The sequence below is a fragment of the Puma concolor genome, chromosome B2 (genome assembly GCF_028749965.1).
Source record: "Puma concolor isolate L17-30 chromosome B2, mPumCon1.1.hap2, whole genome shotgun sequence".
Taxonomy (NCBI): domain Eukaryota; kingdom Metazoa; phylum Chordata; class Mammalia; order Carnivora; family Felidae; genus Puma; species Puma concolor.
The window spans coordinates 139,459,756-139,486,649 of record NC_141671.1 but is presented as its reverse complement, the minus strand read 5'-3'; the positions used below and the strand labels follow the sequence as shown (position 1 = coordinate 139,486,649).

General features: G+C 40.5%; 1 protein-coding gene across 16 annotated transcripts in view; it reads left to right on the top strand.

Annotated features, from left to right (window-relative positions):
- Positions 1-571: 571 nt before the first annotated feature.
- Positions 572-26,894, top strand: part of SYNE1 (spectrin repeat containing nuclear envelope protein 1) — a 480,528-nt gene continuing 454,205 nt past the window's right edge. For 8 of the 16 annotated variants that reach the window (XM_086708155.1, XM_086708157.1, XM_086708162.1 and 5 more), the window contains exons 1-2: positions 1,066-1,313; positions 9,159-9,445. In XM_086708155.1, the coding sequence (XP_086564281.1) occupies positions 9,379-9,445 (67 nt within the window). In that variant the 5' untranslated portion in view covers positions 1,066-1,313; positions 9,159-9,378. Of the gene's footprint in view, positions 776-1,064; positions 1,314-9,158; positions 9,446-26,894 lie in introns of those variants that run through there. The other 8 variants (XR_015251658.1, XM_086708164.1, XM_086708163.1 and 5 more) reach the window with 4 other exon arrangements.

Genomic DNA, 26,894 nt, shown 5'->3' with positions numbered 1-26,894 from the left:
TAACCAACTGAGCCACCCAGGCACCCCCGAGGGATAATTGTTATTTTTAAGATTCTTGCAACATAGTTTTCATTGAGTTGCCATAATCCTGTTGGACTTGGGTTTTGTTGTTGGTGGAGGGAGACTGTGTTTGACTTTGCTTGGAGACCATAAAACCACAACAAAATAGATTCTCCTGGATGCTACCTAGGCAACACCAGGACCTCCTCTACACCGTGAGAGGGACTTGTGATGAAAGATACGCGGCTCCACAACGAACGGCATGGATACAGTGCGTCTGAAGAAACTGAAGGTGGTTCTTCAGAATCATCTTAATGAGTAACCAAGAATATAGAGAATTTAAGATGTCAAGTGCCTTCTCAGGAAATCCAAGCTTTATAAACAACAAAAGCCTCTAGTCTGACCAGTCTCCCTAAAATTATTTGCCACTGTTCTGACAGCCAGAAAAGTCAGCTGTTACGATGTTTGTGAAAGTTGATTTAAAAGGAGCCTGCTAAATGTCCTCGTTGAACTGCATCACTTCCTTCCTGGGACCATCAGGGAACCTCCCCAGCCTTTCAAGACAGGTTCTGCTTAGAAAGGTCAACCGGGCAGTGGGAACCCCAGGCAAAAGTTAGCGGCTAGGGCAGCGCATCTCCTTCTCGGAGCTCTCGGCCATTCCTTCTCCTCCTCTCCCCCCGGGAGGTGGACCCCGTGGAAAGATTCGCCGAGAGGGTGGGTCACAGCTCGGGTTTGCAGCTGCGGAGAAGCGCCGGAGGCCGTGCATCTCCGGGAGGTAGGGGAAGCCTGCGAGAGAGCCTCCAGGCCCCCGCCCCCGGCTCTTCCAGCCACCGGCTCTTCCAGGGGCGCGGGGCGCGGGGCGCGGGGCCGGGGAGGGGTGTGGCGGCGCCAGGGTAGCAAAGGCAACCTGCCAGGGGCGCTGAACCCCCTCTGCCCCCACCCCCCCGCCCCCGGGCCGACCTTCCCCTCCGAAAGGAGCACTCGTGCGGGGGGCGGGAAGGGGGGGGGAGAGCGGGGGGGAGGCCTAAAACCCCAGGGTGCATCCGAGGGGAGGACCCGACTGCAGAGGGAGGGCAGAGTCGCCGAGCAGCTGGGCGCAGGAGTGAGCGCGCGTGCGAGCGGCCCGGGGGGGGGTGGGGGGAGCGCGGCTGCGGATCTGCCGCGGGCGGGAGCCTGCCGGCGTGTTGTGCGCTCTGTAACCCGGGCGGCCCGGCTCCCTGCAGCCCCGCCGCGGCGCCCGAGCTCCCGGGGCCCGCCGCTGGCCGCGCGCTCGCCTCGCTGCCGGGAACCTGGACGAGCCCGGGAGAGCGAAGGTAAAAGGAAAGAGGAAGAGAGATGGAGGGCAGGGGAGAGGGAGAGGGGAGAGAAAGCGGGCGAGCGAGCGAGCGAGCGCGCTAATGTGGGTGCTCGCCGAACAAATTGCAGAGGCAATTGTGAGCAAGTTTGTACTTGCATGCCGGGGTTGTGCGTGCTTCATGGGAGGGAGAGGGCGGCGATGGTGGCGGCGGTGCTGGTGTGCGTACGTGTGTGACACTCAGGGATGAGGAGATAAGGAGGTGGAGAGCGTCCTCCCTGCTTCTCGTACGTAGATATCCCTATTAATATCCCCCGCTCGCGTTGTCATTTCCGCTTGTGGCACTTCTCTTGGGCTCCAGTGATGCAGAAGCAAAAGGCAGCCACCCTCTTGTTGTGATGGCCGGTACTGTTGCTACTATCAGATGGGAGATGCAGGGCGTTGGGCAAATTCTAGGAGCCTCCCTTCCTCCACCCTCGACTATTTTAGGAAGGGCTGAGGGGGGCGGGGGGGGGGGAGGGGAACTAGGTAGCCCCGGCCGAGGGCTGGAAGACCTCGCAGAGGCCGGGCTTCAGACAGTCACCTTGCAATTGCTTCCAGGCAGAGCCTACGCTAGAGGGCAAGATAACTTTCATCTCCTCCCCGGAAAGACACGTTTCAGAAATTTTGCATTGCTGCCCGAGGAGTTCTGTGAAATGGTGGTTCACAGGGCGGCAGGTGCATGGCGAAAGGGCAGGCAAGTAGTGCGGAATAAAGCAGCTCTCGGCCGCCAAGCAAAGAAAGCCCGGTGGGAACCGCGGTGAGGTGTGCCGCCTGTGGTGCCAAGAGCTTGGAGGCTGCAAGTTCAGGCCCAGCCCAGGGAGAAACACCGGCTGTGAAACCGGTGTTAGCATCCTGGAATGTTCTTTCTCAGCTTTGCAGCTTGGGGTGGGAAACCTGTCTGTATCTGAAATTCATCTGTGAACGTTAAGAAAGTTCTAAACGAATTATTTTTCTCTTTTTGAGTGTAGTTTTGTCTTCATCTGAGATCCGCTTTACTAAAGGAAGTATTTGTAGACAAAAGCCAGACTTGTGCAAGAGAAAAATGTAGTAATTTTCAGTTAAGCAACAGTTATTAATATGACCCACATCTGCATAAAATGCTGATTTAATTAGTCGTGAGGATTGTTTTTTTAAGAGGCCTGCTGTTCCCCATGATGAAAAAGATTAATAGTATGGGTAAACAGTTCCTAATATTGCTAGAACATTGTAATAAAACACATAGCTATTTTTTTTCTTGTGTTTTTGAGTCTGTTCCTTACTTGGTGGCAAATTGAGAACAAAATGTACCAGATCAATGCTAATTTAATATGTTTCATGCTGAGGATAAAGGCACATCTTCAGACTGACTCAGATAATAATATTGCTAGCCTTTGAAAATACTTGCTCAGCTATTACATTATAGACTCATTGTTATCTTTCTTGACTAATGATTTTTCACAAACTGGTTTGTTTCTGTTCTCACTGTCCCCACATACAAATTCTTGTCCCTGGATTCTTTCTTGCAAGGGAGCCGAGGTTGGGAAAAGGTAGTTTACCATTCAGGATTTTTCAAGACTTGCTTGTCTTAAATGTGGAGGGCACCACACTGGGACCTGCTCTCTAAAAGTAGGCAGCACACATAGCTTCTTGGCAACGACAGGCGGTGTAAATTGAACAGGATGTAGGAAGCCCCTGACTGGGCAAAGTTGCTGGCGTTTTCTCAGCTCTAGATACTGCAGCCACACCCCGTGGCCTGACCTTGAGAATCACACAGGGCCCAAGACTCCCCTGTGAGGGAATCGTGTTTCTCCCCCTCTTCACTGACTGAGGCGTCCTTCCTTGTGATCTGATCCAACCAGAACCAGTGTTTGGCAAGAAGTGCAACATATACTCTAGCAAAGTATGGGAGGAAGGTAGTAGATATCTTTGGGCCTGATTTATACTGCAACCTTCCCCCAAAAAGTTGAATCATGACACGTCATATTTGTCATACTGATCCGCTCTGTACTCAGTCTTTTGGTTACCTGTTTCCATGTTTGTTCTTCCAGAGAAAGGGCCAATTCTTATTTGTTACCCTGTACATTTCATAGTAGTGAATAATTAACAGTACTATTCACTGATAGCCCATACACATACATTAGTAATATATCTATATTAACTCCAGATGTCCCTTTTCTCCCTACTGCTTAGCCATCTTAGTGTTTATTAATTAGTACCATTGCTAAAGGATGAATAGAGAAAAACAATAATTAACTTTAAAATTAGACACTTACATGACTCACTCCAGCAAAGGACTTAGAAGGGGTGGATGTGTATTTATTAGCTTTTTTATTTTTGCTTAATAGTGAATTTTAATAGGGGCTCTATTCTTATACATATTTAGATGCCTACTTCAGTAATATTTATATTTCATACGGCTGTGACCCTGTTTGTGTCTTATGGTCTCAGTGCATCTTTCTCAGTTAGAAATGAACCACATCAAAAAAAAAAAAAAAAAAAAAAAGAAATGAGCCACATCATCTCTGGTGGTTGCAGGGTTTGGAATTTTCTGTTATCGTTTCCTAGTACCTAAAATTGTAGTTGCATTGCTTTAAGATGTGTTCTTCGGGCCTAGCAGTGTTCCTCCCAATGTTTTTCCTAACGCGTTTTTTTTTTTTTTAGGAGCACAAACAAAAAACTGCCTTAGCCGCCAGTTGTCCATTCTACTTAGAGACTAGAGAAGTCCAGGTTTGATGATTCACTCGTGTGCTTTTTTCACGGGGGCTGGTGTTAGAAGAGTGTGGTTCAGATAGGAGAATCCCAAATAGCAGACAGTGTAAATTCCCACTGCATTCTGCACAATAATTGCAGCAGATGGTTATCGATTGGGTATTCAGTTTGCTCGAACAGTTCCCTGGATTTCTCCATGAGAGAACTCACCCTGCTTTGTTGTCATACTATCGATTTCATCTCCCCCTCTGATGCGGAAGCTCTACGAGGGGCTTATCTGTCTTGTTTACTGCTATTTACTCAGTACCATTGTCCTTTACAAATAGTTTCTCAATACCCTTTTGCTGTATGAAATGTACTGGGCTCTTACTTCTCTGCCTGGAGTGGTGGATGGCCTTAGCTACAGTCGGATCTCAGTTCCTTCTCCTGGAAGGATTTGGAGACGGTGCCGGGACTGCTAATTCATACACAACCCATCAATGTCTACCTGATTCTCTCTTTCCATCCCAGTACCGGTCCCCCTCACTGCCCACGATATCCTGCACCTATTAAAAACTCTTTTAATAATCCTGGGAATAGTGAGCTCGTTGGTGCTGCTGGACCTTCCTCTGCCCACAACCTCAACTGCCCACAATCGCTCAGTTCCAGGAGTGAATTTCAAGCTTTTGTGACCTCTGACCTGCTATTTTAGTGGTCACTTGTGCTGCCAGTGGTTTTGGACCTGGGGAGCACGCTTGAGGGCACCTCTCCATTTCTCATATTGCAGGTAGAGAAACTGAGGCCAGGGGAAGGAAAATGGAAACCAGTTATTTGCTGGACCTCTGCTACATGCCAGACAGTCTGCTAAGCATATTACATATTTATCTTTTTAAATTGATGCAGGATAAAATTAAACCAATAATTTAGCATAAAATGACTTCATTTTACAGATGAAGCCACAAGTGCTCAGAAAAGTTTACTTTTCTTCACGTCACATGGATGGAGTTAAGACTCTGCCCCAGATCTTTCTTAGTCCATGGTGTGTGGATGTCATGGTACCATGCTCCCTGTGGTAGGTCGTTACTGGGGACTTCCAGCTCACACTCAGTCAGCTAGTTGGAACAAAGCTAAGCCTAGAACTCGTATCTTCTGACCCCCAGTTTCCTTTTCTTTTCTTTTTATTTTATTTGTTTGATTAATTAGAAATTTCTTATATATCCCCCTGAGTGAAAGTATCAGTAAACAGCAAGACTATCAGAATTTCACAAAGGAGGAAATGCTCATATGATGAAAACAAAATATTTTATCTTCTGTCTGGAAAAGGAAGGATATTGCATTTACTTCTTTTGCAGTGAGGAGGGAGGGGTTTTCTGTAAAACAAAAATGTCTGTTGAGGGCCTGGGATGTTCTCAGGGATCCATTTGGCATCGATGGTGAGATGTCAGAGTGAGAACAGTTATAGACTCTACCCTTGCAGAATGTTCACAGTCTACTTAGAGTGTGAGACTAACAGTGGTGGTGAATAAGACAAATTATAATAACATGGGTTGTTAGTGCTCAGTGTGTACAGGAGCATTTAAGGATGGCTTCAAGCAGGGTGGGGGGCCTGGGCCAGGTATTTAGTGATCCTTGGGATCTGCTCAGCTAACAGTGCCCCACACAAGGGCGAAGTTGTTACCGCAAGCATATGAGTGCGTGAGGTGAAGATATTGGAAGTAAGATCTGCACAGCCCCTCTGGCTGCTGAGCTCAGTTGATGGTACCACGACCCACGCAATCTCCAGGCAGAATCCTGAGAGTTATCCCAGACACTTTGACAACCCCATTGCCCATTTCCTATCTCCCCTCCCTGACCAGTCATCAACTACTACACATTTGCCTCCTAGAGATTTTTCAGATCTTGCCCTGTACTCACTGTCTTATTTTAGTCTGTCATCATCTTGACTCCTGAGATACTTTCCTTAGGGATCTTTCTGAATCTTTCAGTCTTGTCTCCTTCAAATACACCCTTAAAAACTGTACCTAGAATAATCTCAATTATACTTGGGCACTTCTAGCTTAAAATCCCCCAGTGGTTTCCTATTGCCTCCCAAAGAATCAGGACGAAGCTTCTGAGCATAGCACACAGGGCCCTCAACCGTCCAGTGCTACCTCCTTCTCCAGCCTCAGCTCCAGAATGTCACCTGGGAGAGTCCTTCGTGATCCAACTCTTGGTGCTTCCCACATAGAATCATCTGTTTCTTGTGTCCATGACTTTGCTCAAGTTATGCACTCCACCTGGCATGTGTCTTTCATATTTTTTTCCTGACTAGCTCATTTACCAAGATTCAGTTCAGGGGTGAGCTCCCTCCCAGGACACTTTTCCAGAACCTTCCGATTGGCTTAGCGCCCACCCTTTGTATTTTCCATCTCTGTATTTGGACTTGCCCGTGGTATTGTTATATTGTTTTTTTTTTTTTTTTTTAATATGTTGTATCTCCCACTATGTTCTAAGCTCCTCAAAAAATAGAAACTATGTCATATTCATCTTGGTACCCCCAGCCTTGACCTCTGAGACTCAGAATGGATTTGTTATACTATAGAAGTAAGACTGAATACGTAACCTGAATTTAGACATAAGTAGAGAAATTCTGAGTTTAACATGACCTTCAAAAGATAAATATATATATGTATATATATCTCAAGTATTTGTGTCAAATATACATATATTTATATGTATATATGTACATATATATTTATATATATATGTACATATATATACATTTATATGTATATATATGTACATATATATTTATATGTATAAAAGAGAGAGAGGAGAGTTGGAGATTAATCTATTATATAACATAAATGTGAACGAGAAGAGGGTAGAAACATGGTGATCTGTAATGCAGTGACTTACAGAAATCCTTTTTAATTCCATAATTCTTGATTGATGGTGGTAGTCATGACTTTTATGAACTCCAGGGCTGATCAGAAGCTGGCTTGGGATAACTGAATTAACATGAATTTCTTCCTTCATCTCTACTTAGTATATACGTACTTTTCTAGCCAGCTAGAGATAGTTATATTCTTACATTTGGGGAAGTTCACTTTCTAACAGTTTAAAGGACCCATTTGTAATATCCTCAAGGCACTTCCCACTGCTTACTAGTCTTCAAACTATGGTAGCTTTTGCCTGTGGGCAAGTGGAATATTTTCCCCCAGGAGATGAGGGCTGCTAATAGGCACATAATTCCAGCAAGGCTAAAGGCCTTGATGCATGCCAGGCCAGCCATAAACAATTATTTCTCCTCTGAGGATCCCTTGGAAAGCCACCCGTTGAAAGGTACCTCTCTAGCCCAGAAGCTGCCAAGTTTTGGGTCCTCCTTCTACTAAATACCCTTTCAAGTAGCCAAGAGAAGTCTGCCTGTGTCTTCTTACCAGTTAAGGCTACTTCACTGCACCATCTCACCCTAACTTGTTAAGTGACCAAGTACATTCTTCTCGCTCCATTATACCTTTCGGATGCTTTTTCCATAGGGCAGCAGCAATATGCAATGTTTTGCATCCTTTTTGAGATAGTGTTCTAAAACAGGTGTTATCAGCTTTGCATTCATGCATTCTAACCGGATACCCATGCATGCTAATATTAATAATGCCATCTTAAATTTAGTCGTAATTTATAATATACTCTATCACACAGCCTCTGTCTCATAAATCATACTGTTTGAATGACCACACATTCAGGTTATAATATAGTTGTTGATAGCACTCATCGATTCCTCTTGGTTTCTTTTTTTTTCCTTCTGGCAGGTGGCCCTTCCCACATGGATGTACTTTCCCTACAGGTGTGTCTGTACCATCCTTCCCTGCCCCCGGCCCGTTCTTTTTCTTCACCTTCCTCCTCATAATGCACAAGTGTGCATTAATGCCTTGGTGTGCGGACCCTTGGTTAAGTTTCTGTCTCTGGGTGCATGTTCAACCTCCGCTCCTTTCTTCATTATTTATCCTACTTCTGGCGAAACCTTCTCTTTACCTAACCTTAGGGTTAGGAAATCCTTCTTCAAACTAAATGTCTCAATGTCAGGATTTCAGCTACTCTCTTAACCTTTCTGTCTCCTTGCCCAGTCCAGGATGATGAATTAAACTTGACCAAAGCTGAGAATTCAGGTTGGGGTTAGAAAGAAAATGGCCTTTCTGCTCAAGCCACCCCTAACCCTAGCCTTACAACCTGTTTGGAGTCTTTCTGTGTAGGAAAAAAAGAAGCTAAATCAAATCCATGTTGACCTCTGAAAACAGAATATTTGAAACGCACATTTTTATTTTATTTTTTTTTAATTTTTTTTCAACGTTTATTTATTTTTGGGACAGAGAGAGACAGAGCATGAACGGGGGAGGGGCAGAGAGAGAGGGAGACACAGAATCGGAAACAGGCTCCAGGCTCTGAGCCACCAGCCCAGAGCCCGACGCGGGGCTCGAACTCACGGACCGCGAGATCGTGACCTGGCTGAAGTCAGACGCTTAACCGACTGCGCCACCCAGGCGCCCCTGAAACGCACATTTTTAGAATGAAATACTTTTCCATTTATACTGTTTTAACTTATCAAATAGTTATTAGAAGCTAAGATTTTTTTTAAGTTTTTATTTTTAAATTTTGATCCCAGTGTAGTTAACATACAGTGTTGTATGGGTTTCAGGTGTAAAATACAGTTATTGAACAATTCTGTACATTACTCAGTGCCCATCTAGGAGCTAAGATGTAATCTCATTCCTGGAAATTGTACAAATGAAACAGCAAAATATATGCACAAAGCAGGCTGAAATAGCATATATAAGAGAACTATATTTGCATTAGTGTGATTAAGAAATAAGATTCAGTATTGGACTTCATAGTACATTCACTTTCATAGATCAATGGAGAAAGATTATAGTTTAAAGAGAAAACATGGGATACGTGAACATTTCCTTTTTAGCAACCAACTTTATTATGTGTATCTCATGGACGTATTTATTTTGTCAAATATAAGAATTCCTAGCATTTGCGTAGTGCTTAGTAAATATTTTACCTGGCAATGAATTATCTATTCGAATTGAATACAAATAGTTTTCTTTTTAGCACTAGGATGACGTATGTAGTTTTTTTTTTTAATATTGTATCTTTTCTATTTGTTTTTCAGATTCCTGAGTTCATTTAAGAGAACAGTCTTAAAATAAAAGAAAGAAAAGAAGTGGCTCAGTCTTGGAAGTGCCATCTCCTTGCCAGCTGCTGCAAGCGCTGGGGATTCGTTTACGACCGAATAGATCCAGAAAGCTCCAGTATGTTTTCGTGAGTGATATGGTGCTACATCGCCCGGGGACAAGAGTGTCTGCTGTCGGTTTCCTGCTGGGGGAGACAGCATGGCTGCCTCCAGGACGGCCTCACGGTCTCCCCGGGACATCGCCAATGTGATGCAAAGGTTGCAAGGTAAGTGACAGAAATGTCAGGGTTTGTTCTGTATTTTTATTTTATTTTATTATTTTTTTTTTAATTTTTTTTATTTTTTTTCAACGTTTATTTATTTTTGGGACAGAGAGAGACAGAGCATGAACGGGGGAGGGGCAGAGAGAGAGGGAGACACAGAATCGGAAACAGGCTCCAGGCTCTGAGCCATCAGCCCAGAGCCCGACGCGGGGCTCGAACTCATGGACCGCGAGATCGTGACCTGGCTGAAGTCGGACGCTTAACCGACTGCGCCACCCAGGCGCCCCTTAAAGTACACTTTAAATACCAACTTAACTCAGGATCTTTTCAATTTGCTTGCACTTTTATTCAATTTTATGAAACTACAGCAAGGGATCACAAAATGACGTCTCTCATGCTAGCGTTTTCAGACTAGTCATGCTGTTTGAAGATGCTATCTTTTTCACTAGAAAAGAGACAAAGACAAACCTCTTTGTTTGGTTTTATGTCTGCATTAGTGTGATCTTTAGTGGTTATTCAGTGTCTAGCTGGGAATTCAGTTATCGCCAAACTGCCCTTCAGTCACCAATGACAATACAGTGCCGTGACAGTGCATAAGGGTATCATGACGATGGTGACAAAAAATTGTATGCTGTGGTCAGATAAGTCAAGTAATAGTTTGAATATCCCAACTAGGAAGCCCTCAGAGATCTAGAAAGTCTTTTAGCAAAATGAGGGGCAAAGAGGTGCAGAGGGTTTAAGACGTGACAGGATTAATGGCGAGTGGCAGTGTGTGGACTAGAACCACCTTCCTCACCACTGTTCTTTCTCTAATAGCCAACTTTTCTAGAAGACAATTAGCAGTGAAATGTTATAGCAGCTTATAGATTAATTCGTAATTGTGAATTACACATGCATTGAAACGTATATTCTTTAAACCATAAAAATAATCATCTTAGAAGAATATGAAAATATTGCTTCCTTGTCACAGTCCTAATGCTACCTCTCCCCAACTTGAAACAGATATAAAAATATTCAAATTTTATAGGGTTTTTTTTTCCTGGTATTTGTCAGGAGAGCCTAAAGTAGTGTTACAGGTTGGCTTTTTGCTCTTCGAGTATCTCCAGCAAGCAAGCGATTGCTGTGGTTTTCTACCGCGACCATCATATTAATCTCTTACAATCCCAACTTCCTCACTTATAGTGTATTTGATGTGCATAGCAGTCATTTCCAGGTAAGCCCTCTTGACTTTCAAATACAGGTGAAACTCTGGACATTTGTGGCCCAGGGCGTGCTCTCAGCTACAGAAAGGCACGAGCTTAGTGGAGCTGTGCGTTTCTCCATGTCAGACCGGAGACCACCACTGTCCCTGACACCCCTGCAATCACAAGGCTCCCATGCGTGTAGATTGTCCTGGGCTGGTTTTTGATGCTTCAGTGCCAGTGGCACTTATTTCAAGTTTATTGCTGGAAGATCTCATCGTCACACCAGAAAGAGCTTGGTTAAATAAAAGAACAGATCCTTGCTGAATATGTGGGCATAGACCTCCTCCATAGGCCAAAAACAAACAAACAAACAAACAAACCCTGATTATGTCTACACAATGCTAAGGATCTCCAGTTTAAATTGTACATCTTTTTTTGGGTAGATGGAATACTGAACTTACATAATATTACATAATAAAGTGACTATACTCACTGTATTAATTACTTTTTCCTTTCTAGTAAAAGGAAGAATTATAACATGTGATAAGGGTATCTGACAAACTCAGAACAATAAACCTTCTACCATTTGACAGTAGACAAAATTCCTGAGCACTAGATATTTATCATTAGTTTTTAGCATCAATTATATATATATACATATAGTTTTTAGCATCAATTATATATATACATATATATATATATATACATGTGTATACACGTATATATATACACATCAATTATATATACATATATGCATCAATTATATATATACACGTGTATATATATGCATATTATATATGTATATATATATATATATATATATATTAATGGCAGCAAAATGAAAGGTCTGCACTCCCACAAGGTGCAGTGGACCTAGCCTACAGCAGTGGAAACAGAATGTAACAGAAGGTGATATGGTGGATATATCTGTTAGCATATTGATCTGCTGGGTTACTTGTGCTGAATTAGCTGGCAAGGTTTGTGTCTCCACTGCATCTCAGTTCTCATTGGGCATCCTGCTGATGCTTTGAGCCCAAACAAGAGTCAACCTCCCCAGACAGAGGAGATCTATTTTCTGTCAAGGGTACTTAGTGTCTGTTCTTACCTGCTGGAACCTCCAAACCAGTGACCATGGTGCTAATTAACGGAGGGCTAGCATTATTGTCCAGATAATGAAGACAAATGAGAGAATATATTTGAGGAAAAATAAATCTGTTAACTTAAAATATAACCAGAGTTGCTATTTTCAAAGTTCAAATCCATGAGGACATTTTTCTAGAATCCCCCCCTTTTTTTTTTCTTAGATAATCCAAGTAACTGTGTTATTTTTCCCCCTCTTGAGTTTTATTGTCCTATTGGATCTGTGTATAACTAATAAAAATCATGTAGCTTTGCATAATGGCAACTTGGCTTTGCTCACTTGCTTATTTAGTTTATAACCATAATTGTTGACTGTTTTTCTGCTTTTAATTTTTATTTCTAGTGCTAGGAAATTGAAACACATACACAGATTGCTACATAATTTAGCTGCTACTGTAGTAGTTCAATATTTCACCTTTGCCAATATTTGTGCTTGTTTGAGCATAATGTTTTAGGCTGGGATCCTGAATTATGGATGAGCAGACAGACTGCAATGCAGACTTTCGTTTGCTCCTAAGAGTAATGAAGGTTTCTGTAACTTCCATCAGTTTAAATATAACCTTAAAAGCAAATACAAGACAATAGTATGATACAAGAATATTAAAATTTTAAAAGCACATTGTTAATATATATCTTTTCGGCTCTTTAATGGCTAAGGGGTTCCATTTCACAGGTGGCTTATGGAGTCATTTCAGTTGTTAGTCACATCTAAAAAAAGATACGTCTGAACTCTTAAGACTATAAATTTCTTTAAGACAATGACAGTATCTTTGTAAATGTCATCATGCTGCTACATAACATTAGCTTAAAAAAGATTTGTTGAATGGCTTTTATCAAATACATTTTTTTTCATTTGAAGATAATCTATCAAAGTTTAAGGAATTTTAAATGGACATATCAGTGTTTGTTACTGTAAGCCGGGGTGGCATCAGTGTAAACTTATAAAATGAGTGGTAAATGCCAGAGAAGATTCAAAATGTGCATGCGAAAGTGTTGTGTGGAGATTACTTTGATAAAAAAGGAGGATTACTGATTGCAAGGTCAAGTTTTTATTTTTAAACCTGTGAATAAATTCAAGGCGAAAGAAATGAGAAAAGGGATAAATACGTATTCTTGGAGACGTATCTATGAAATTTGCTAACTGTTCAGTAAAACCTAATCATGCCTCCCTCTAAAATGGCTTTTATGGTTAAAGTCTTTTTTGGTTAAATATGACATTTCCTATAAATCTATTATACTGTAAAATAAAACCTCAGCTAACAAAAAGTAGAATCAGGGGCACCTGGGTGGCTCAGTCAGTTGGGCGTCTGACTTCAGCTCAGGTCATGATCTCACAGCTCATGAGTTCGAGCCCCACATCGGGCTCTGTGCTGACAGCTCAGAGCCTGGAGCCTGCTTCAGATTCTGTGTCTTCCTTGCTCTCTGCCCCTTCCGGACTTACACTCTTTCTCTCTCTGTCAAAAATAAATAATACATGAAATGAAATAAAATGAAATGAAATGAAATGAAATAATAAAATAAAATAGTAGAATCAACATTAATAAATAAATGGCATAATTTCCTTTAGTGTAACATTAAATAAATATCAGAGAAGGAAAGGTTTGTCATTTATGAGGATTCTCATTTTTTTACAGTGCCTTGAGAGATTAACTTCTAAATTTTATTACTCTGACTTAATGACTCTTCCTATATTGCCAAAAATCCATTTATTGTATTTAGGATGAAATTCTCTATTTGGTTTAATCTCTTTCTTCCTACAACGAATGTTGTGTGCTACTATCTCAAATTTAAATACTAAGCAAAATGCAGCACAAAACCGTGATCATTTATTTATGTTTTGGAACATCATGGTTAAATAAATCTTTAATGAATAAATGGATAAATCACAATCCCTAAATTAATGAATTGAAGATGAAATTAGTCAAGACCTAATGTAAAAGCAAAGGAAGAAGCCAGTTAAATGGAATCCCACTGTATTTGCCCCTTCAAAATATTTTTTTATCTGAATTTTATTTTTAATCAAACTTGGGTTATGATCATAAAACCATGTTAAGGACACACATCCAGCCGAACCAGTGCCTATGCTCAGCTCTCAGATGCATGTGTTGTTTTTTTTTAACTTTCATGCTTTAAAGATATTTTTCCTTCCTAACGGCATATTACATGTTCATATTACTTTTAAATGCAATAAAGTGTATACGTTATACATTCATATAATGAATGCCCTGTCCTCCAAACCTGTCTGCAGAGCTGTTTTACCTATCCTGGGTTATGGAGAAGGTGCCTGAAGGCCTTCAAGATCTTCAAAGGCCTGCAAAAATATTGGCTCTCAAATAGAAAAAGAAAACTGCTAAATCAAAATTCACAGAGGTTTAATTCTCTCTCTGCCTCTCTGTCTCTCTCTCAAAAATAAATAAATAAACTTAAAAAAATTAATAGAGGTTTACAAATGTATAATCATTTCAACTAGTCAAATGTAAATCAAATCAATTCAAAAATTATATACGGGTTAATATATTTAAATATGCAGTTTGGGTACTCTATATTGCTGTTGATATAGTATGTGGTTGGCCTCTAGGCCTAAGAGCAATTGAGGCCTACAAATAAAACATAAAGCATTCCTACACATTGCTTTCAAATTAATTCCTTTTAATATACCACTTAATTTTGTCACTCCCGTGATGAAAATCTTCCTTGACCTCTTGACCTCCTTATTAAATCCCAACTTCTTGGCTTGGCTTCCTTATTCAAACTGTGTCTTAACTGCCCAGCATTTGTCTCCTCTCGCTCCCCTACCTAGCCCTAGATATCTACCAAATGCCACTATTTGCAATGCTTTCAAGATGCCCTGACTCTTCTATGATCTTCTAGGGAGCTTTTGGGAATGAACTCTCTTGGCTCCTCCTAAAACCCGACTTATCTTCAAGTCTCAACTTAAATTCAGCCTCCTCCATGAAGTCTCTGTTGCTGATAAAATCAGAAATTCTGTCTAAAGCCCTTTAGCACTTTGTAGCACTATAATAGGAATTATCTAGTATTGCTTTGCGTTATGTTATGTGCGTGTGGCTAATCCAACCACTCAGAATATAAACACATTGAAGGCAAAAATTGGGTCAATTTCACATCAGTGCCCTACAGATTGACTAGGCAGTGCATTTCATAATGTGGATTCTTCATAAGTATTTGTTGAGTGAATACAATATAAATATGTAATAGCATACTGATTTTCAATGGTGGAAGCAGGGCGACCCAGAAGGAGGTAATTTGGGTAAATCACCAAGAGAGATTAGAGTAGCTTGGACTAGATACTAAACAGTGGAGGGGGAGAAAAGTGGTAAAAATCTAGATTTATTTTGAAAGTAAAGCTGAAATAATTTTCTGATGGATTGAATGTGGTGTATGAGAGAGAGGAAAGAAAGTTGGCCCCCTCATTTTTCATTTTGAAATGAGATAAGACAAAAGACTATTGGGAACAGGGTTGAGGAAACTCAAGAGCTTTTTTTGGATGTGTTCCATTTTAGAAGGCTGGTGGATAGCCCAAAAAGTGGCTGAGTATATATGACTGTAGACATCAAGGGAGAGGACACAGCTGGAGAAAGTATTTGGAGATCCTGAGCGCACAGACGGTATTTAAAGCTGTGGGGTTGATCGACACCACCTGGAGAACAAGGACACATAGGGAACATAGGTTTGAAAAATCATCCACCATTGGTCGATGAGGTGGTGAAGGAATGAGGAGGGTCTCATATATGAGATAGAGAAGCTGCAGCCTATGTGGTAAGAAAAAGAAGAAGGAAGATCTGGAAGCCAAGAGAAGAAAGAATTCAAGGAGGGAGTGATCAATTATGTTAATGCTGTTAACATTCTTTTTATGTTCATGCTTCCAAATGTTTATAGTATATAAAAAGATTATGTGTTTATATATATAAATATCAGGCCTGAGTGAGCCAAGTACATGTGCATATAGTTTCAAATTCATTTCTGGAAGAATAAAAGAATAGCCCTGTGCATTCCCCATAAAGAGTTGCAAGATTCTTGGAACTTAATTGGATAAGAGCAATTCCTTAAGAATTTATTAAGTGTAATTCTGTACTTCATGTAGAGCCCAGTCAAAAATGCATCTTAAGAATAAAATGCCTCTCACTCTGGCTCTAACAAGTCCTGCATTCTTATGGAGCCGATGGTCCTCATGAGAACAGTGCTCCCACTGATGCCCTTTTGTGTGTGACTGTCGCATCTCAGTGCCTTCCTTCCTTGTGCACCTCCTGCCCTCCAAAATCTCCGCTTGCACCCCTTGACATCATTTTTCTAGGTTCTTTCCACATAACAAAGTTAATAGCATTCCTCTTGTGTTTTGGAGAAAATCTTCATGGAGTCAGTGTCATGTATTTTCATTGTTTTGGTCATTGTTTAATTAGTTCCTCTAGGGCGTAGTTTCTTGAAAAGAGAAGGTATGACACTGTAAGTGTTTGGGTTATCTGAAAGATGGGGAGGACTCTGGGATTTCTTCCCAGAAATCTGGGAGGTACCCTTCCCAAGACTGGAATGGTACCCTTCCCAAAAGGACTTGAATTTGGGAAAACTGCATTTGCATTGAGGAAAACTCACTGTGCTGGTGGCTATTTAACCCTGCTTGTGTTGGATCAGAATGGGTTCTTGGGGTAACCTCTTGCAGAAGGAGGAAGACCATGAACTTTAGTTCCATTAATGTGTAATTTAGGGTAATAGATACCTATAAAGGGGAAAAACATACTGGACTTTAAATTTCAAGTGATAAATTTCTCCTGTATCTTTTAAAAATGTTTATTTATTTATTTTGAAAGAGAGAGAGAGAGCAGGGAAGGGTCAGAGAGAGAGAGAGAGAGAGAATCCTAAGTGCAGAGCCTGACTTGGGGCCCAACGCAGGATCAGTTTCAAGAACTGTAAGATCTTGACCTGATCCAAGACCTGATCCCAAATCAAGAGTCAGATACTTAATTGACCGAGCCATCCATGTGCCCCTATCTCCTATATCTTAAGAGCCTTACAAAAATAGTTCATATTCTGAGCAGTTATTTTTCTCTTTTATTTTCTTTCTAATTGGGGCTGATGAGAATATTGACAGATTCTTTACATGGTATTCGCACCTAAATACAAAGCTCCTGATCTTTGTATGACATCCTACAATTTAATCAAGCAGTCATTACTCAGGTGTTCAGGTAATCATGTACTCATTTGGACAGTTAAGAAGTTATGGTATAAGAATATATTCAGCTTTGTCATAATGTCGAGAATAGGCAAATCATAATTTTTTTATTTGTCTGTAGTCAAATGAATGGAAATATCTGGAAAAAGGAGAAATTGGCAACTGCCTAAAATAGGGTCTGGGCCAAATGATTTATGTAAGATTTTAAATTCCTTATATTGAAGTTTGCTTCAGTATTTTTAAAATGGTTTCTATGGTAACTTGTGTTCTTTTTTTTTTTCATTATTCACAATGACCTCTTGCATAAAAAAAAAAAACAATTCCTTCCTCTACTGATATTAATCTTTCATGTTTAGTAAACACTGGTCTCCACCCATGTTTAAAACAAATTATTTACCTTGAATTACACAATAGTTCTCCATTCTTTCAGTTTCTTTCTCTTCAAGTGTCACCGACATTATTCACATGGCATTTTGATCCCTTTTATCTGTTTATTCCTTATTATACTATTGACTTGTTTACTAATTTGGGAAGAAGTTTCAGATTTCCAGGACTTATCTTGTGTTTTTGTTGTTGCTGCTATTATTATTTTATGAGCCGCAGTGTTTCTTTTGCTGAGAATTACGCTAGTTATATATTCATGGCCTACATTTCCAGGTCCTTTGCTTTTCTCAGACTTCTTGTAGATTGTATCGTTTTATCCAACTGTGGTTGATATGAGCATCCATTGCCTCAGTATTGAACAGAAAATGTAGACTTCTTAGCCAGAAGCCTGGGCATTAAACTAGACTGCACCCTTGACATTGTAACGAGAGATCTTTCAAATACAACTCTGATTGTGTCCTTTTCCCTGTTTAAAAGCCTACAATGACACATCATAAACTTCCAAATAAATTCGTCACACAAAAAGGATCTTCATCCTCTGGCTCCTTTTCATCTTCCAATCTTTGTTTGGGATTATCTTCCACAGACGAAACTGTGGCGTTCAGTCATCTGAAGCGCTTCTAGTTTTGTTCAGGCAAACTTCTCTCTCATTGCCATGTCTTTTCGCGTCCTCCACTGCACCCCCTCTCCCTTTCCTTTCACTTACCTGGGCTTCTACTCAGGCTGCAAGACTTAGTTCAGACATTGTCTCCCCAGTGAAGCCCATCCCAATACCACCAGCCAAAATGAAAGGATTCCTTCTTTGTACTCTGAACACGCTTCTGTTCAAGTATTGATCACAGCAGTCTGTGATGGTTTCTTTCTTTCTGTGTCCCATTTGAATATTAGAACCTTGAGGGTAGAGGCTTTTATCTTCTGCCACTTTGGATATCCAGTACTGAGCACACTAACTTAACATTTAGTAGGTACTCAGTTCTTTCAAGTGTACGTTCCCGCATTTAACTAATATGTTTTGAGGGGCGCCTGGGTGGCTCAGTCGGTTAAGCGGCCGACTTCAGCTCAGGTCACGATTTCACGGTCCGTGAGTTCGAGCCCCGCGTCGGGCTCTGGGCTGATGGCTCAGAGCCTGGAGCCTGCTTCCAATTCTGTGTCTCCCTCTCTCTCTCTGCCCCTCCCCCGTTCATGCTCTGTCTCTCTCTGTCTCAAAAATAAATAAACGTTAAAAAAATTTTTTTTAATATGTTTTGAGCATTTACTGTGTCCAAGTCCTCTGACTACAGATGTGAACATGTACAGAGTTCCTGTCCTCCTGGGGCTGTAGTCTACTGGAGTGACGTGATAATTAATGAAAATTCTATAAACTTGGCGATAGGTATCATGATAGTAAGTACATGTTTGATGAATAAATTTAATTTCCACAAAAACATGCAGTTGGAATTAAGTAAATTGACCATGGTAGCACACTATTTAATGGTCTAAATTATTTTCATGTTATCTTTTCCTCTGCCTGGGTTGAAAACCCTTAGTTTTTTTGTTTGTTTGTTTTTGTTTTTACGTATGTAGTGTCGTTATTTAGATAGGAAGGGACTTATAGTTCATAATTTGATGTTCTTATTTTGTAAATGAAGTAACAGAATTCTAGAGCAGTGAAGTGATAAGCAAAGGTCCTAAGTAGGTATTTGAGGAACTCCCATCTCTGACAGAATTGAGGGATAACTCGATATTCATACAAGGTTATTCGTTTGCACAGTTGCTAATGATCACTGGATCGTGATGGGTAGGAGGCAAGACTGGCTATGTGATTTTGCTATTTGGCCCCGAGTAAAATAGAACTGTGGCCCCTTTGTTCAACGGTTATTAAGAATAACTAATATGCAGCAGGGCATTAAGCCATGTTAGTGCACTAAGCCATCTTAGTGCAGAGCCATGTGTGATAGTCAAGTCTCACACCCATGAGGCTGGTATGGATGGAGGAGACCTTGGAACACGTGAGACCCTGAAGACTTTAGGGCCATCATGAACGAGAAATTAAGAAGTGGGAAAGGATGAAGAGAGGAGGCAAAACATCAGAGAGCCATTAGCTATTTCAAAATAGTACCTGGGAACAATCGTGTCTAAAAGGCAGGAGAGAAGAGGAGGGCTCGCTCATCCTCAGCTCAGCGCAAGGCTAGTCCTCAGGCACTACTGGTATTCTTAGTCACCTGCTCTCTGGATTAACACGCTGGGGCCCAGGGAGCCTTCCTATCACTTGCAACCTTATCTTTCTAGGTTCACAGTAACTTCCCATCAAAATGAATCCATGGTCTTCTAGTGAATTGAATTTGCCCATACGTTTCATCAAAGGAAAGATCATTTTGAATACTAATTATTTTTATATCCAGTTTTCTACCACAAACATTTAGGTCATACTAAATAATTATGATAGGAAACTAGCAATTATTTTTCTTATTTCTGGGCATATACTCATGCCAATTATATCCCTTTAATTTCTCTGTCTTTATCATTAGTAACATGCAGTCATATTTGTAAGAAACGTGATATATGGCATACAAAAAGTTTTGTTGGAAATGTTTTGTTTTGATTGCATTTTATTCAGTGAAGTTGTGAAAAATCCTTAAAGAGTGCATTGCTCTTGTGTTTACAAGTCAAAAGGTGTGAAAACATTTAGTTTGTGAAAGCATTGCCAAGTTCATGGGTCTCATACAAGATATTAGAGTCTTAAAGAGTTAGATATTTTGAGATCATTTTCCATTTGAATGTTATGATACTTCTTTTTTTATCTATATTTATTTTTGAGAGAGAGACAGAGTAAGTGGGGTAGGGAAAGAGAGAGAGGGGGACAGAAGATCCAAAGCTGAGCTGTCAGCACAGAGCCTGATGCAGGGTCCAACGCAGGGCTGTGAGATCATGACCTGAGCTGAAGTCAGATGCTTAATGGACTGAGCCACCCAGGCACCCATGGCACTTCTCTATTTACATAATTTTGGTAGGTAGACACCTATGCATACTTAATGAAGTTAATAAATGAATATAAAGTGCCTTTACATCTGACTAGAACATGTATATACAAATAGCACTCTTTAACACTTTCTGTTTGGTTTTACTGTATCTGTTTTCTGTGAAATACATGCATCTCATCTCTATGACAGATGGCTCCTTTTCAAAATAATATCTTTCACCAGCACAATAATAGATAAAGAAGGAGTGTTATTTCTGATATATTTTAAAGCTTTTCATATTTTCATCTTTCAATACTTTGTACTTTTAAAATGAATAGTTTTATGACAATATTGAGTCTTTTTCTTTTGAATTTTTAAAAAAAATTTTTAATGTTATTTATTTTTGAGAGAGAGAGAGAGAGAGAGAGAGAGCAGGGCAGGGGCAGAGAGAGAGCTAGACACAGAATCTAAAGTAGGCTCCAGGCTCTGAGCTGTCAGCACAGAGCCTGACACGGCACTCGAACTCACAGACCGTGAGATCATGACCTGAGCTGAAATTGGATGCTTAACCGACTGAGCCGCCCAGGTGCCCCAACAATATTGAGTCTTAAAGATATTTTTATGAGTTTAATATAATGACAGCAGTGGTCACATGAAACTTCATTAATATCTATAAATATTTGGAAGATGATTAGTTATAGTAAAAATCTAACAGTGGCTATTTAACTACCCATAAAAAGATCTGCATTTTTTAGGTTTCCTAAGCGATACGTAATAGTTGAAATCTAAGTGTTCTGGAAGACTTATAGAATCTCACAATGTTTGAGGGAAAAATCTTAAATGATCAAGTTGTTTAATTCTGATTTTAAAAATAAGTGTTTGAGATTCCTAAAGATTAAATGACTTAGGCAAAGTCATGCGTTTAGTTGAGGCAAAATAGTACTAGAACCTAGATTATCTGATTCTCTCCAGAATTATGAAGTTTTGTGGCATTTTCCCCTCGTGATAAAATTATATGGTTCATTACTAAGCATTGCCTTTTTAGCTTGGTTATGAGTTGAAAAGCAAGATTGGTATTTAGCGTATGCTTACTTTATATAACGTTATATGCTTTGTATTTACCTCTAATTAGAGCACTTAATTACGAATAATTGGAGCTGTTCAGAGCTGTAGCCAATATCTTTCAACTTGGCAAAACATGGTAAATATTCACTAAATATTTGTTGAATGGATGTCAGGTTAGTAAATTCAGAGGTAAAAGAGAGAGATGAGGGGGGAGTAGGGAGAGAGGGAAAGAGAAAGAGAGAGAGGGATCTTTAGCTCATCACTTCATTTTTCAACTGTGCTTCAGTGGGTGTTGCAAAGATTTCTCTGTCGGTACAACTGACTTGCTATAGTCACTTGAGCTGATAAATATCAATTACTAGACTATAAAATACAGTGCTGTTCTCAAGGATGCGGTTTCTTCTGAAAATATTGCCACATGCTCGGTTAATTTATTTGCATGTGTGTGACCTTTTGTCGTGCTATGAATGCAGGAATGAGCGACAGTTCAGTAGATATTCCATTCGTACAGCAAATGTGAATTGAACACCTCCTGTGCTCCAGATACTGTGTTAAACATCGGAGATCTAACTCTGAAACTGACAGTGGTGTCCTGGCCCTTCAGGAACTTCAAAGCTAGTGACTAGGTTGTAGCCTCGATTGAAGAGTTTTGCAATGAGTCACTCCTGAACAGGGGGCGGAGGACCCTCAGGGAGTTGGTTGAGATCTTTCCTTCGCTAGCGTCAGGCGGTCCCAGGAGCCTCCCCGGCTACTGCTGTGCTTGTCCTCCGGCTTGGGCACTGGCCCTTCCTCATGTTAATTCGCATGCCAGGTTTTAGGAACTAGGCCACGTTCTGACAGAACTGCCAATGAGCTCCCCTTCTTGCCACACTCCAGATGGGCTGTTGGGTTATGGACAACAAACTGTGGCTCCTTCTCTCTAAGCACTGCCAGGCCACAGACTGTGAAGATGGTGGGTTAAAGGATGCTCACTTACTTCCCCGTGGTGCATCCATAATGTTAGCCTATTCTTCATTATACTAGGGAAAGTTGGCTGTTGTTCCGGGTCCAAGAAATTTAGGAATAGTGATTATTAATTATTACTTTCCTGTTTTAATTTTGGTTAGGGGAAGGTATGGACTAGTTGACTAGCACACTCTGCCCATTTTATTTAAAACCAAGCACTACTGTAATAAACACACATACACATAGTTCCAAGAATAATAAAAAAAAAAAAACCAACAAATCTTTTTGAATTCGTAGAAGCCCCAAGACTTAATCGCAACTTTAAAAATGTCTTCGAACATCTGCCTTTAGAAAAGTAAAATTGTTCTTACGTTCCAAACTATTAAAGAGAGCCTTTCTGCCCAGAAAGCTCTGTATGGTTTCAACTTAGAATTGGTTTTAACTGGCTGAGTTACTGATGCCTCAAAAAATGGGGTTTTAAGAGAGAAATAAGGAATCAGACTTGAGTGCAGACCACTGAACTGAAGTGCTGTAATGCATTTCTTCTTGGCATACTTGCTTTACAACCAGTACACATTAATGTGAGCTTTTATGTGTTTGATAAAGAAAACAATTTCCTGTTATCCAGAATAGCTTCTAATGTGGGTCGGATTATTGATGCGGAACGTTAGACACCCCCTTTTCGTTTCAAGGACAATCGGTACTTTGAAGTACCAAGTGGCCTTTGTTTCTAGTTTAAGGAAGGAGACACGAGTCCAATTTTTCATTGCTAGTTAGCTGCTTAATAATTTAACATAGAAAATATGATGCCTAGAAAATAGATTTTATCATTCCTTTTTTTAGCCACGTAGGCTAAAAGCAATGACTCCAAATGGAAAGCTAGTAAGATTTCTGTAGCTAAGCAAACATACATATTCTTCATACACTATAGCGGTTGTTTTTAGCATTCTGTCAGTGAGATTAACTAAAAAATATATTAGATAAGTTTCTGAATTGTTTTCCAAAATTTAAATAGCTTGATTTTCCCAAATTATACAAATAACTGTTTATTAAACTTCACCCAACATAGAAAAGTATAAAGAATGAAGTGATAGTCTTTCCAGTGTCACTACATAGATAGATAGATAGATAGATAGATAATAGAGAGAAAGAAAGGAAGAAAGAAAGGAGGGAGGGAGGAAGGAAGGAAGGAAGGGAAGAAGGAAGAAAGGATTTTGGTGGACATTTCCCCCCACCCCACTATCAATGTACTCACATCAAATGAGGGGAAGGTCTTTTACTGTGAATGCTGTTTTATTCTCTATGGGGTTTTTAATGGGGCAATATATTGCGCACATCTTCACACATCAGTAATCTACAGTGACATCGAATGGCTAAAGAATATTCTGTTTTAGATAAGCACTGCTGTTGGTTTAACCAATCTTCTACTCTGTCTAGCTTTTCAGTATTTTAGGTAAGACTGATAATCCTTTAAAACAGGATGCTTTTCTTTCTGCATTGAATTTTATTTTAAGAAACAGTGAATATGAGGTAGTTTATGACTTTTAAGAATCAGTTTATGGGGCGCCTGGGTGGCTCAGTTGGTTAAGCATCTGACTCTTGGTTTCGGCTCAGGTCATGATCTCATGGTTCATGAGTTCATGCCTCGGGCTCTTTGCTGTCAGCGTGGAGCCTGCTTGGGATTCTTTCTCCCTGTGTCTCTGGCCCTCCCCCACTTGCACTTTCCCTCCCAAAATAAATAACAAACTTAAAAAAAAAAAATCACGTTTATAATTAATTTTAACGAACAAATTCCCCTCCACCCCCAAAATGAGATTGTGAAAGTCTAATAATCATTATCAGTGACTTAAAAGTTTGAATATAAGTTAGGATAAATTTTCGATTCCTTGCAGGGCATTTTTCCAATGAAGTCCCCACACTTTTTTCCCCAGAAACGGTCACACTACCTAACCTGAAAGCGTAGCTCTGGCGTCTGCACCCACTCAAAATGGGAACGTTTCTGTCAGGAGCTGACGCTTCCTTTCCTTTGATCAGACCGATTCCCATGGAGCTAAGGGCAGAGCTGTCAGCAGCATTTCACTTAAAATGACACAAACACTGGTGCAAAATAACACCACCTGTGTTGTTCTGAAGCTGAATTTAGTCCTTCCGTGCAGAACGAACACTGAAATCAAGGATGCTGGCCCAAACAAGTCTCCAACTCTGATGTGATAGGCAGGTCAACTAACTGTCTGAGCTCTCAGTTTCATGCTGGGAGTGGGAGTGAGAAGTTGTGGGAAGTCACGAAAATACTAGGCGCCAAGATGCTAACGTTTTGCCTCATGTTCCTGGCAACAGTTGTTTCACCTGCAGAATAGTTGCTTTGGTCTGAAGTACACGGATCCTCTCCCCTGCTGGCCCTGCTGCAGCCGTCCCTGCATTCTGACCTCTTTCACGTTTACTTCTTTTTTGTCCCTTAGCTTATGATTAATGGTCACCAAGGAGGCGACTCTCCCTCCAAGTTAGTGCTCATAGTAGGACTCGGTCCTCCCTCCCATCCGTCTCTCCAAATAGTAACTATTTAAAGCTCGACAGATATGAACAAAAACAAACAAACAAACAGCTCTGGGTCTGGTTTCAGATCATGAGGAACCTTTATTTATATCCAACTTGTTCCAGATAGGATTGAAAATAACAAAATGCATACAACCAGATGCAGATTGTTTTTAAATGAGGAAGTGAGCAACTTGGGCCCGTGGAAAGTACTAATTAACATTGCCTTCATTCTTGGCTTAACACAGACGTGTCCAGATTTTTCTAAAGCTGAGAGTTGAGAGAGTTGAGGTGGTGGAGGAATGGAAGGGGAAGAAGATCCACTCAGTATCTTATTTCCAAGTTCCTTACTGCTGACTTTGACATCAATCTAAGGCGCATAAGCACTGACCAGAAGGAGTGGGAATCAAGGGGTAAGACAACCCCAGACAAACTGAAAGTGGCCAGAGAGCACTGGAGATGAATCTCCAAAGTACGAGTAGCTTTTTGCACACAGCATGTGAGTGATTATAAAGGGGATGGTATGGCATGAGTAAGGAACAGATGACCCATCACGCATACACGCTCATTTTTGACATGTTCTCACATTGCCCAGTGCTTAGATTTCATTCTGTAAACCATTTCTGCCAGTGCTGTTTACATTCCATTCTTACTGGAACTATTGCTAAGTCTAGTGACTCTCAAATCACTTGAGGTCATGATCTGTCATCTTTTCTATGGGTGTCCAAGGTGCCCCTCTGCTCGTGGCTTGCATTTCATCTTTACTCCGTAGCAGTTCAGCAGGAAGGACTGTATCTCCAGGTTCTTTGTCCTTTGGGAAAGGAAAGCATTTACATCCTTATCCTGCTGCGGTTTTCTGACCTAGTTGAGGCTGTTGTCTTTTATTTGCTCCTGTTGCCCCTACCAGAGATCTCAATGGCATTGGTTATCACAATTCCACCTCAACCCATTGCTCCCTTTTCTGTGGTTTGTCTAAGATTAAGGACGATTAAGGATGAATACCCACTTAGGCGAACCTCAGTTTCTTCAATTAAGTTAACCCTGTGCCCAGCTAGGTCTACTGTTCTTGGTGTTGACAGCTGGCACAACAATTATCCGTAAGTTCTGTCTTGATAATCAGCACATGCTTGTCTTCCTTCTATTTGAGACATTTAACTCCCTATTGAACTTCGTTCCTGTTTTTGGTATAAGTGAATGCTCCCTAGCTTGGGGTAAATCATTAGAAGATACCTCGTATGTTAAATGAACAGTTGGATGAACAAGGCTTCCTCACCTTGGACAGTCTCAGATAACGTCAGGCCAATGATGACCCTCTTATTCACAATTTCTCTTTGGCGTCTTAGGTTTGGGAGGTGAACATATCCTCCCCAATTATTTGATTTTTGGCTTGCAACTGTAAGGCCACATAAATACATGGGAAGATTCACAGTACAGTTTCTATTAAGAGGGAAACTATTTGTTCATACCCTCCCTGGGTGGTGCATTCCTTAGTGAATTATCATTTTGATACTTTACCATGGCTATATTTAAGTAAGAGCTTTTAATGGCATGGTGTGTCAATTCATATTCAGAATTTCTGAACACTTTACAGATTACATTTTTTTTCTTTTTGAAATAAAGAGCCATCTAGAGAGAAAAACTTTCCTCCATTGATTCCAACTCCTTCCCCTCTCAATTTCAAGGAGAATTTAGACTGCTAGAAGGCAAAACCAAGAAGAGGGAAGCAGTCGTAAGAGATAGAGCTAAACGATTGTCATCAGTTCAAAGAAAAACACAGAGGCAAACTTTCAGCAGATTCATTTGCTGCTGCTGCTGCTTCTTCTTCTTCTTCTTCTTCTTCTTCTTCTTCTTTTTTTTTTTTTTTTTGAACTATTTGTCAGCACTTTTCCCACAGAGGAGAAAAGACCAGAAAAGTTACCTGATCACATCTGATTCGAAACTTCTGCATCCCATTCTCCATACAAGATAAAGGAGATGCTAAAAAGAGATTTTCATTTGTTTTTGGTTTTTTATTAGGAAACATTTTTATTTTACCCAACTATTCCCATTTACTAGCCATTTAAATAAAAATTATTGCT